The sequence below is a fragment of the Oryzias latipes genome, chromosome 22 (assembly GCF_002234675.1).
Source record: "Oryzias latipes chromosome 22, ASM223467v1".
NCBI lineage: Eukaryota > Metazoa > Chordata > Actinopteri > Beloniformes > Adrianichthyidae > Oryzias > Oryzias latipes.
Window position 1 is genome coordinate 520,754 of NC_019880.2, and position 12,150 is coordinate 532,903.

Consider the following 12,150-nt stretch of genomic DNA (forward strand, 5'->3'; position numbering starts at 1 on the left):
GCATGGAAAGTGAAGGTGACAGTGGTGCCTGTGGTAATTGGAGCACTGGGGGCAGTAACCCCCAAGCTGGAGGAGTGGCTACAACAGATACCTGGAAAGACCTCAGACCTCTCAGTCCAGAAAAGTACAGAAACAGCTAAGATACTGCAGGACCTTCAAGCTCCCAGGCCTCTGGTAGAGGACCCCAGCTTGGAGGAGAAACCACCTGGGGAGGGTGAGAGGGGCGTTTATATATATATATATATATGCGTCACAAGGAAAATGGAAATAAGATCAGAAACTCTTGCATTTACTTTGTCTGTTCTTTTTCTCCAAGCAGAAACTCTTTCTTTTTCCATGGTGACTCCAGAAATCTGCGATCCATTGAGAATGTCTTTATGTACCTGCTGTGCACGTGCATTAACCCAGGGTTACCAAGTGGAGCGTGATTACGCCAACTCATATCCGGCCTTTTGGAACCGACATACCCAGAGTAAACAAGTTCAGGAGGATTTCAGCCAGAGTTCAGGCTTAAAGTCAGGCTAGTTTAAACATGCTTCCTGGAATACCCCCCTGGCGAACGTGAAGATTGTATTTTGCACACAGTGGAGTTTTGTGTTTGGTATTTTGTATGTGCAATATTTGTTAATAAAGTTTGTATATATAAAAAAAATTAGAAATTCCTTCTGATTTGGACAACAGATTTCTTCCAAAAATGTTTAAATCTATGAATAACCAATGATTTAATGAATTCTGGTCTTGGTTAATTTTTTTCTTCTCTTTCTTTTTCATCTCTAATTAATTTAATTCCTAACTATTTCACTTCATGTTTCACTGGGACAATTCCAGCCGGTTCTGGCGCCCCCTGCTGGCTGACAGCGGCTCACTTCCGGTCGCTTGTCTTTGCTAATAAAGTTTTGAATCAAGATGGCGCTGAGGGCGTCTCGCCCAGCCCGGGAGGTTTTCAAGCTGAAGGATTTCTGCTCCCGGAGGCTGCGGAAGTCTCTGGCGGACTTCTGCCGCCGAGGTGAGGCAGCGGCTCGGTTCGGACTCTGGTGCTTCCGAACCTCTAACATGATTGTGGACTTTCAGGAGGTTCTGTTACACATGCCGTGTGTGTGTTTTGTTTAAAAATCTCTTGTAAATAAGCAGAAACATCGATCCTAACCGTCAGACGGGTTCTGGTTCCGCTGTTCGGACCTTGGTCCAGTCTGGAAACCTTTGGATGGTTCCTCAGTAGACGTTGGTCTCTGGGGTCTTATCTGATCATGTGACCTTTACACCTCAGGAACGTTTTCTCTGATGTTCTGCAGTTCCCTCGGGTTCCTGGACGGGTTCCTTCGTGGTTCTGTCGTTCTTTGACCTGCTGTCTTGTCCTTTCTGTTCATCCTCAGGCGTCTATGCAGCGGCGGGGAGCTGCTCCAGTGGCGCCGGCTTCAGTGGACCTCTGGATCATTACAGCCGGCTGATCCGGGACGGGACCCTGCGGGACGACCAGCGCCAGAGAGCCGTGCTGCAGGAGCTGGAGCAGCTGCAGAGGACCCTGAGGGGATACAGCAACACGCCCCCGTCCATCTTCTCCAGGGTGACCCTCCTGCTTTTGTCCGTCCCAGCTGAAAATGGGCCCATCCGGTTCTGCCGGGTGGTTCTGGATAAACCAGGATGGAGGACTAAGATGGCGGTCTTTACCGTCCAGACGCTGTGGTTGTAGGACTTCCTCTCTGTTCATCCTGGTTTCATTCTGGAAGAACTTTAAATTCAGAATTTAGACAACAGAACCGACCTGAACGTGGAAACATTCAACCCAGAGTTCTGTTAGCGGCTGGTTCTCCTCACAAACGCCTCCACGCAGAATCCTCCTGACTTTATCTTCTCACCTTTCAGATCTTCACCAAACCAAAGAACCTCAGAGGTTTCTACATCTACGGTGACGTAGGTAGGAGTCCTCCTCTGACCCCTCCCCTGCTCCTCTGACCCCTCCCCTGCTCCTCTGACCCCTCCCCTGCTCCTCTGACCCCTCCCCTTCTCCTCTGACCCTCCTCTGCTCCTCTGACCCCTCCCCTGCTCCTCTGACCCCTCCCCTGCTCCTCTGACCCCTCCCCTGCTCCTCTGACCCCTCCCCTGCTCCTCTGACCCCTCCCCTGCTCCTCTGACCCCTCCTCTGCTCCTCTGACCCCTCCCCTGCTCCTCTGACCCTCCCCTGCTCCTCTGACCCCTCCCCTGCTCCTCTGACCCCTCCCTGCTCCTCTGACCCCTCCCCTGCTCCTCTGACCCCTCCCCTGCTCCTCTGACCCCTCCTCTGCTCCTCTGACCCCTCCCCTTCTCCTCTGACCCCTCCTCTGCTCCTCTGACCCCTCCCCTGCTCCTCTGACCCCTCCCCTTCTCCTCTGACCCCTCCTCTGCTCCTCTGACCCCTCCCCTGCTCCTCTGACCCCTCCCCTGCTCCTCTGACCCCTCCTCTGCTCCTCTGACCCCTCCCCTGCTCCTGTGACCCCTCCCCTTCTCCTCTGACCCCTCCTCTGCTCCTCTGACCCCTCCCCTGCTCCTCTGACCCCTCCCCTGCTCCTCTGACCCCTCCCTGCTCCTCTGACCCCTCCCCTGCTCCTCTGACCCCTCCCCTTCTCCTCTGACCCCTCCTCTGCTCCTCTGACCCCCCCCCTCCTCCTCTGACCCCTCCCCTGCTCCTCTGACCCCTCCTCTGCTCCTCTGACCCCTCCCCTGCTCCTCTGACCCCTCCTCTGCTCCTCTGACCCCTCCCCTGCTCCTCTGACCCCTCCCCTTCTCCTCTGACCCCTCCTCTGCTCCTCTGACCCCTCCCCTGCTCCTCTGACCCCTCCCTTCTCCTCTGACCCCTCCTCTGCTCCTCGACCCCTCCCCTGCTCCTCTGACCCCTCCCCTGCTCCTCTGACCCCTCCTCTGCTCCTCTGACCCCTCCCCTGCTCCTGTGACCCCTCCCCTTCTCCTCTGACCCCTCCTCTGCTCCTCTGACCCCTCCCCTGCTCCTCTGACCCCTCCCCTGCTCCTCTGACCCCTCCCCTGCTCCTCTGACCCCTCCCCTGCTCCTCTGACCCCTCCTCTGCTCATCTGACCCCTCCCCTGCTCCTCTGACCCCTCCCCTGCTCCTCTGACCCCTCCCCTGCTCCTCTGACCCCTCCCCTGCTCCTCTGACCCCTCCCCTTCTCCTCTGACCCCTCCCCTGCTCCTCTGACCCCTCCCCTGCTCCTCTGACCCCTCCCCTGCTCCTCTGACCCCTCCCCTTCTCCTCTGACCCCTCCTCTGCTCCTCTGACCCCCCCCCCTGCCCCTCTGACCCCTCCCCTTCTCCTCTGACCCCTCCCCTGCTCCTCTGACCCCTCCCCTGCTCCTCTGACCCCTCCCCTGCTCCTCTGACCCCTCCCCTGCTCCTCTGACCCCTCCTCTGCTCCTCTGACCCCTCCCCTGCTCCTCTGACCCCTCCCCTTCTCCTCTGACCCCTCCCCTGCTCCTCTGACCCCTCCCCTGCTCCTCTGACCCCTCCTCTGCTCCTGTGACCCCCCCCCCTGCTCCTCTGACCCCTCCCCTGCTCCTCTGACCCCTCCCCTTCTCCTCTGACCCCTCCTCTGCTCCTCTGACCCCTCCCCTGCTCCTCTGACCCCTCCCCTGCTCCTCTGACCCCTCCTCTGCTCCTCTGACCCCTCCCCTTCTCCTCTGACCCCTCCTCTGCTCCTCTGACCCCTCCCCTGCTCCTCTGACCCCTCCCCTGCCCCTCTGACCCCTCCCCTTCTCCTCTGACCCCTCCCCTGCTCCTCTGACCCCTCCCCTGCTCCTCTGACCCCTCCTCTGCTCCTCTGACCCCTCCCCTGCTCCTGTGACCCCTCCCCTGCTGGTGTTACAGGAACAGGGAAGACGATGGTGATGGACCTGTTCTACTCGTACGTGGAGACAGAGAGGAAGAGGAGGGTTCATTTCCATGGGTTCATGCTGGACGTGCACAAAAGTGAGGCTAGATCGTCAGTCGTTCACATAGAGAGTTATTTGGGGATAACTTTGTCTCCCTCTGGTGGCAGATGTGGGAACTCCTTCTTTGTGTTGTAGCTTCGACCTTTAGAGACTTTAACATCTTTATTTACATTTTTATTCTTTAACTTCCAATAAAATAAAAATTTCTTTTTAGTTTAAACTACATTAACATGCTGTCACTAAAAGAGTTGAATAGTTTGGAATTTTTGGTACGACTTTGTGGCGTAATTAAAAAAAATCCCACTTTTGACTCTTAATAAAGTATTTACTATAATAGATTTTGTAATAATGTTAAGGGAAATGAAAGTAAACAGACTTTCTGCTGCCGTCAGCATCAGCACCTGCTGTCAGGTGTGACGCCTCTGCTTTGCTTGATTCTTCACTATTTTGTCCAGTTAGCATGTTTTTATTTATTATTTTAATATAACTTGTCCTGTCCAACAGCTGAGCAGACAGATGAGAGCTGAGGGCCTCTTGTGTTGGACATATTTTACTTTAACAACAGGAGTTATGAATCTTCAGACAAACCAGAGGTATGTCTGAATAAACCCCTTTTGGAATTGAGGCCAAACTTTATTCATTTTAAGAATATTTGAAAATCTTTGGTGTTGGACCGGACGGAAAAAGAAAGGAGGTAAGAAGAGAGAGGGACGTTAGAAAGAGGGGGGGGATAGGAGGGTGATAATAGGAGGGGGGGATAAGACCATGAAGCAGCAAGTTTCTGGATGTTTATAATCATTACGGTGAGGTTCACATGTAATACAAGTCTATGAGGGGGGGCCTGTCCACACACATACACACATGATAAACACACCTGTTGGCTCCAAAAATGTCAACATGTACACAAAACAGATAGTGTTCACACGCATACCTATGCCTTCAAACCAACTAGTGTGAAATCTTTCATTCATTCAATCATGAAAACTATTAGTGCAAAGGTGAGCTAACACCTGTGCTCAGGTGAGTGTTTATGTTCTTCTAAAATGGACGGTGGAATGTGAAAAGAAAGAGGAAGCGTGACCAGCCACCCCCACACCAAGACCCCCGCCCCAGCAGCCAGATCCCCCCAATGCCACACGGCAGCAGATAGAGAACAACCCCCGCCCCAGGTGATCACATCCGCCACCCAGGCCAGGGCCAGCAGGACCACCACGGGGGGCCCCAGAGCCAGAGAGCAGGGAGGAATGGGGGGGACCGAGAGTGCAGCCCCCCCCCTGCCCGGGAGGGCCCAACGCAGAAGGGTGCCCACAGCCCCAGACGAGAACCCCACCACCACCCAGGAGTTCTGGGCATCCCCCAACCCAATCCCAGGTACGAGCCAAAACCCCCCCCCAGGGAGACCTGCCCCGCGCTACACGCAGTCACCCACCCGCCTCACAGTTGGTCCAGGAGAGAACAAGGCAGGGGCCAGCCGCCCCCGCCCAGGAGGAGGACACCCAGTAGAAGAGGGGGTCCACAGGAAGAGTTGTAAACCCACCAGGCTCGCCCACAGTTGGAAATTGTGAGGTTCAGCGCTCAGGGGCAAGGACCAGAACCCCCACCACAGGGACACGGACACCCCCAGCTCAGGTGTGATGTGATCCCGGCTCTTGGCCTGCCAGAGAGCTCAGGGATCCCCCTCCCTGCATGGAGAGAGGACGGCCGGGCCCAGGAAGCCAGCAGCAGCATGTTAGCATGGCTGTGAATGTTTAAAGGTTTTCTTCGGATAACCTCACGCTCTGCTCTCAGACTCACAGGGACACGCCTCTGTAGCTCCTCCCCCGTGGTTAAAGGCTCCTTCTTTTCTATCTGTAGGGATCCATCGGCTCAAACAGAGTTTGCCCAAAAGGAAAGCTGGAAAAATGGCCAAAGCGTACGACCCCATCGCTCCGGTTGCCGAGGAGATCAGCGAGGAGGCGTGTCTGCTGTGCTTCGACGAGTTTCAGGTAGGCTACCTGTGGGAGGAGCCGCAGATGGACGTCTGTTCTCAGCCGCGTTCCTGTGCCGCCAGGTCACGGATATCGCAGACGCCATGATCCTCAAGCAGCTCTTTGAACACCTGTTCCTGAACGGGGTCGTCGTCGTGGCAACCTCGAACCGGCCTCCTGAAGGTCAGTGGCAGCAGAAGCTTCCTCCTCCTCTGTCAGGATCTCCACGGTAACGGGACGTCCTCTGAAGATGACTGCTCCTCTCATCCCCAGACTTGTATAAAAACGGCCTTCAGAGAGTCAACTTTGTGCCTTTTATTGCTGTTCTGAAGGTAAAAGGAAAAGTTTAGTCTCGTTCTGCTTCACGTGTCAAACTTGTGATCGGCTTTTTTTCTGCTTTAGAAATATTGTCAGACTCTTCGGCTGGATTCTGGAATAGATTACCGCAAACAGAACAGACCGTCTGCAGGGAAACTCTACTTCCTGTACGTGGACATGTTGCCTAAGCTGTGCCTGCTGAAGGTTGTTTCCCATGATTCCATGCTGCTCTTCCTGCAGCTCCAGTGAGCCAGACGTGGAGGCCACGCTGGACAAGATGTTTGACGAGCTCGCTTTCAGACAGAACGACAGTAAGTCGACCTTTGATGAACTCTGAGGACGTTCAGATGACAGGAAATAGGCAAGGGGGCGCTCTGCGGGGTTTGGATCAGCTGATCAGACGCTCGCCTTATCATTGGTCCTGAAGCTGGGAAACCGAGGAAGTGGGTTTTAGTCCAAAGAACTCTCCAGAGAGGAACCAGACTGGTGTTGGTGTCTCCTCGTGGGGAAGGCAGAATTCCTGCTGGCAGCAAACGCAGCATTTCTCTTCCAATGGTTGGATTGTTTAGCGGTTAGCATACAGCATTTCAGCTGTTTTTTATTTCCCTTTCAGTCGCTGTATTTGGCTCTCACAACTCTTTACTACTTTTATTGAATCGTTTTACTCTGAATGTTTGTCGTACCTTTGTTCAAAAACGAAGCTGAAATCTTTTCAGCATTGACTGATGTGGAGCAAAAGTTGGTTTAACCTAAATAACCTCCCAGCTGGATTCATGTGGCATTAAGTCAGAATGTTTGCAGACATGCAGATGTGGATGGAAGCAGACGTGCTGCAGCTGACGCATGCTCTTCCCTCTGCAGTAACACGGCCGCGGGTTCTGAACGTTCACAACAGGAAGGTGGTTCTGAGCAAAGCGTGTGGGACGGTGGCGGATTGCACCTTCCAGGAGCTCTGCGACCGCGTGAGTCTGGTCATGTGCCGCTGCTGTTCTGGACAATTAGAAATGTAGAGGTTTTCTTTTTCAAACATTCAAGCGACTGAGAAAACCTCTTGGAGGCTTCTCCTTCCTGGATGCAGAGGCCTCCTCACAGGAGCACAGCTGTCACGCCAGCGTTCAGACTTTAGTAAAGCTGCAGGCTGAAAAGGATTTTACATGGAAGAGTTCAGCTTCAGAACCTTCAGTAGGTTCAAAAACTTCAGCAGATTCAAAAACTTCAGCAGGTTCAAAAGCTTCAGCAGCTTCAAAGGCTTCAGCAGCTTCAAAGGCTTCAGCAGCTTCAAAAGCTTCAGCAGCGTCAAAAACTTCAGTAGGCTCAAAAACTTCAGCAGCTTCAAAGGCTTCAGCAGCTTCAAACACTTCAGCAGCTTCAAAAGCTTCAGCATGTTCAAAAGCTCCAGTAAGTTCAAAAGCTTCAAAAACTTAAGTAGGTTTAAAAACTTTAGATGCTTCAAAATCTTCAGCAGCTCAAAAAACTTCAGTAGGTTTAAAAGCTTCAGCAGTTTCAAAAGCTTCAAAACTTCAGCAGCATCAAAAACTTCAGTAGGTTCAAAAGTTTCAGCAGCTTCAAAAGCTTAAGCAGCTTCAAAAGCTTAAGCAGCTTCAAAAGCTTCAGCAGCTTCAAAAGCTTCAGCAGCTTCAAAAGCTTCAGTAGGTTCAAAAACTTCAGCAGCTTCAAAAATTTCAGCAGGTTCAAAAGCTTCAGCAGCTTCAAAAGCTTCAAAAGCTTCAGCAGCTTCAGTAGGTTCAAAAGCTTCAGCAGTTTCAAAAGCTTCAAAACTTCAGCAGCGTCAAAAACTTCAGTAGGTTCAAAAGTTTCAGCAGCTTCAAAAGCTTCAGCAGCTTCAAAAGCTTCAGCAGCTTCCAAAGCTTCAGTGAGTTCAAAAGCTTCAAAAACTTCAGTAGGTTTAAAAACTTTAGATGCTTCAAAAGCTTCAGCAGCTCCAAAAACTTCAGTAGGTTCAAAAGCTTCAGCAGTTTCAAAAGCTTCAAAACTTCAGCAGCGTCAAAAACTTCTGTAGGTTCAAAAGTTTCAGCAGCTTCAAAAGCTTCAGCAGGTCCAAAAGCTTCAGCAGCTTCAAAAATTTCAGAAGGTTCAAAAGCTTCAGCAGCTTCAACAGCTTCAGCAGCTTCAAAGGCTTCAGCAGGTTCAGCAGCTTCAGTAGGTTCAAAAACTTCAGCAGTTTCAATAACTTCAGCAGCTTCAAAATCTTCAGCAGCTTCAAAGGCTTCAGCAGCTTCAAAAGCTTCAGCAGCGTCAAAAACTTCAGTAGGCTCAAAAACTTCAGTAGGTTCAAAAGCTTCAGCAGCTTCAAAAGTTTCAGCAGCTTCAAAAGTTTCAGCAGCGTCAAGAACTTCAGTAGGCTCAAGAACTTCAGTAGCTTCAAAAGCTTCAGCAGCTTCAAAAGCTTCAGTAGGTTTAAAAACTTCAGTAGGTTCAAAACTTCAGCAGCTTCAAAAGCTTCAGCAGCTTCAAACCCTTCAGTAAGTTCAAAAACTTCAACAGCTTCAAAAACTTCAGCAGCTTCAAACGCTTCAGCAGCTTCAAAAGCTTCAGCAGCTTTAAAAGCTTCAGCATGTTCAAAAGCTCCAGTAGGTTCAAAAGCTTCAGCAGCTTCAAAAGCTTCAGTAGTTTCAAAAACTTCAGCAGCTTCAAAAACTTCAGCAGCTTTAAAAGCTTCAGCAGCTTCAAAAGCTTCAGTAGTTTCAAAAACTTCAGCAGTTTCAAAAACTTCAGCAGCTTCAAAAACTTCAGCAGCGTCAAAAACTTCAGTACACTCAAAAACTTCAGTACACTCAAAAACTTCAGTACACTCAAAAACTTCAGTAGCTTCAAAAGCTTCAGCAGCTTCAAAAGCTTCAGCAGCTTCAAACCCTTCAGCAGCTTCAAAAGCTTCAGCATGTTCAAAAGCTCCAGTAGGTTCAAAAGCTTCAAAAACTTCAGTAGGTTTAAAAACTTTAGATGCTTCAAAAGCTTTAGCAGCTCCAAAAACTTCAGTAGGTTCAAAAACTTCAGCAGCTTCAATAGCTTCAAAACTTCAGCAGCGTCAAAAACTTCAGTAGCTTCAAAAGCTTCAGCAGCTTCAAAAGCTTCAGTAGGTTCAAAAACTTCAGCAGCTTCAAAATATTTCAGCAGGTTCAAAAGCTTCAGCAGCTTCAAAAGCTTCAGTAGGTTCAAAAATTTCAGCAGGTTCAAAAGCTTCAGCAGGTTCAGCAGCTTCAGTAGGTTCAAAAACTTCAGCAGGTTTAAAAGCTTCAGCAGGTTCAAAAGTTTCAGCATCTTCAGAACCTTCAGCAGCTTCAAAAGCTTCAGTAGGTTCAGCAGCTTCAGCAGCTTCAAAATCTTCAGCAGATTTAAAAGCTTCAGCATGGTCAAAACCTCCAGTAGGTTGAAAAGCTTCAGCAGCTTCAAAAGCTTCACTAGTTTCAAAAACTTCAGCAGCTTCAAAAGCTTCAGTAGTTTCAAGAACTTCAGCAGTTTCAAAAACTTCAGCAGCTTCAAAAACTTCAGCAGCGTCAAAATCTTCAGTACACTCAAAAACTTCAGCAGGTTCAAAAGTTTCAGCAGCTTCAAACGCTTCAGCAGCTTCAAAAGCTTCAGCATGTTCAAAAGCTCCAGTAGGTTCAAAAGTTTCAGCAGCTTCAAAAGCTTCAGCAGGTTCAGCAGCTTCAGTAGGTTCAAAAACTTCAGCAGCTTCAAAAACTTCAGCAGCTTCTACTGCTTCAGTAGGTTCAAAAACTTCAGCAGGTTCAAAAACTTCAGCAGGTTCAAAAGTTTCAGCAGCTTCAGAACCTTCAGCAGCTTCAAAAGCTTCAGTAGGTTCAGCAGCTTCAAAAACTTCAGTAGTTTCAAAATCTTCAGCTTCTAAAGTTTCAGCGGGTTCAAAAGCTTCAGCAGCTTCAAAAACTTCAGCAGCTTCTAAAGCTTCAGTAGGTTCAAAAGCTTCAGTAGGTTCAAAAACTTCAGTAGGTTCAAAAACCTCAGTAGGTTCAAAAACTTCAGTAGGTTCAAAAACTTCAGTAAGTTCAAAAACTTCAGCAGCGTCAAAAACTTCAGTAGGTTCAAAAGTTTCAGCAGCTTCAAAAGCTTCAGCAGCTTCAAAAACTTCATCAGCTTCGAAAGTTTCAGCAGCTTCAAAAACTTCAGCAGGTTTAAAAGCTTCAGCAGCTTCAAAAACTTCAGCAGCTTCAAAATCTTCAGCAGCTTCTAAAGTTTCAGCGGGTTCAAAAGCTTCAGCAGGTTCAAAAGCTTCAGCAGCTTCAAAAACTTCAGCAGCTTCAAAATCTTCAGCAGCTTCAAAAGCTTCAGCATGTTCAAAAGCTCCAGTAGGTTCAAAAGCTTCAGCAGCTTCAAAAACTTCAGCAGCTTCAAAATCTTCAGCAGCTTCTAAAGCTTCAGTAGGTTCAAAAGCTTCAGTAGGTTCAAAAACTTCAGTAGGTTCAAAAACTTCAGTAAGTTCAAAAACTTCAGCAGCGTCAAAAACTTCAGTAGGTTCAAAAGTTTCAGCAGCTTCAAAATCTTCAGCAGCTTCAAAAGCTTCAGCAGCTTCAAAAACTTCATCAGCTTCTAAAGTTTCAGCAGCTTCAAAAACTTCAGTAGTTTCAAAAACTTCAGCAGCTTCAAAAACTTCAGCAGCGGCAAAACTTCAGTTGGTTGAAAAGCTTCAGCAGCTTCAAATGCTTCAGTAGTTTCAAAAACTTCAGCAGCTTCAAAAACTTCAGCAGCTTTAAAAGCTTCAGCAGCTTCAAAAGCTTCAGTAGTTTCAAGAACTTCAGCAGGTTTAAAAGCTTCAGCAGGTTCAAAAGTTTCAGCAGCTTCAGAACCTTCAGCAGCTTCAAAAGCTTCAGTAGGTTCAGCAGCTTCAGCAGCTTCAAAAACTTCAGCAGCTTCAAAAACTTCAGCAGCGTCAAAATCTTCAGTACACTCAAAAGCTTCAGCAGCTTCAAACGCTTCAGCAGCTTCAGAACCTTCAGCAGCTTCAAAAGCTTCAGTAGGTTCAGCAGCTTCAGCAGCTTCAAAAACTTCAGCAGCTTCAGAACCTTCAGCAGCTTCAAAAGCTTCAGTAGGTTCAGCAGCTTCAGTAGGTTCAAAAACTTCAGCAGGTTCAAAAATTTCAGCAGGTTCAAAGGCTTCAGCAGCTTCAAAAGCTTCAGTAGGTTCAGCAGCTTCAGGAGGTTTAAAAGCTTCAGTAGGTTTAAAAACTTCAGTAGGTTCAAAAACTTCAGCAGCTTCAAACGCTTCAGCAGCTTCAAAAGCTTCAGCAGCTTTAAAAGCTTCAGCATGTTCAAAAGCTCCAGTAGGTTGAAAAACGTTCAGCAGCTTCAAAAGCTTCAGTAGTTTCAAAAACTTCAGCAGCTTCAAAAGCTTCAGTAGTTTCAAGAACTTCAGCAGTTTCAAAAACTTCAGCAGCTTCAAAAACTTCAGCAGCGTCAAAATCTTCAGTACACTCAAAAACTTCAGCAGCTTCAAAAGCTTCAGCAGCTTCAAACGCTTCAGCAGCTTCAAAAGCTTCAGCATGTTCAAAAGCTCCAGTAGGTTCAAAAGTTTCAGCAGCTTCAAAAGCTTCAGCAGGGTCAGCAGCTTCAGTAGGTTCAAAAACTTCAGCAGCTTCAAAAACTTCAGCAGCTTCTACAGCTTCAGAAGGTTCAAAAACTTCAGCAGGTTCAAAAACTTCAGCAGGTTTAAAAGCTTCAGCAGGTTCAAAAGTTTCAGCAGCTTCAGAACCTTCAGCAGCTTCAAAAGCTTCAGTAGGTTCAGCAGCTTCAGCAGCTTCAAAAACTTCAGCAGCTTCAAAATCTTCAGCAGCTTCAAAATCTTCAGCGGCTTCTAAAGTTTCAGCGGGTTCAAAAGTTTCAGCAGGTTCAAAAGCTTCAGAAGCTTCAAAAACTTCAGCAGCTTCTAAAGCTTCAGTAGGTTCAAAAGCTTCAGTAGGTTCAAAAACTTCAGTA

General features: G+C 48.7%; 1 protein-coding gene across 1 annotated transcript in view; it reads left to right on the forward strand.

Annotated features, from left to right (window-relative positions):
* The first annotated feature begins 635 nt into the window (after positions 1-635).
* The window catches only part of LOC101162185 (lactation elevated protein 1 homolog B-like), a 30,210-nt gene continuing 18,695 nt past the window's right edge, over positions 636-12,150 (forward strand). Inside the window, exons 1-10 of the mRNA XM_023951285.1 lie at positions 636-1,006; positions 1,374-1,564; positions 1,864-1,915; positions 3,853-3,954; positions 5,772-5,902; positions 5,968-6,067; positions 6,158-6,216; positions 6,287-6,369; positions 6,443-6,513; positions 7,064-7,164. Of these exons, the coding sequence (XP_023807053.1) occupies positions 907-1,006; positions 1,374-1,564; positions 1,864-1,915; positions 3,853-3,954; positions 5,772-5,902; positions 5,968-6,067; positions 6,158-6,216; positions 6,287-6,369; positions 6,443-6,513; positions 7,064-7,164 (990 nt within the window). The 5' untranslated portion in view covers positions 636-906. The remainder of the gene's footprint in view (positions 1,007-1,373; positions 1,565-1,863; positions 1,916-3,852; positions 3,955-5,771; positions 5,903-5,967; positions 6,068-6,157; positions 6,217-6,286; positions 6,370-6,442; positions 6,514-7,063; positions 7,165-12,150) is intronic.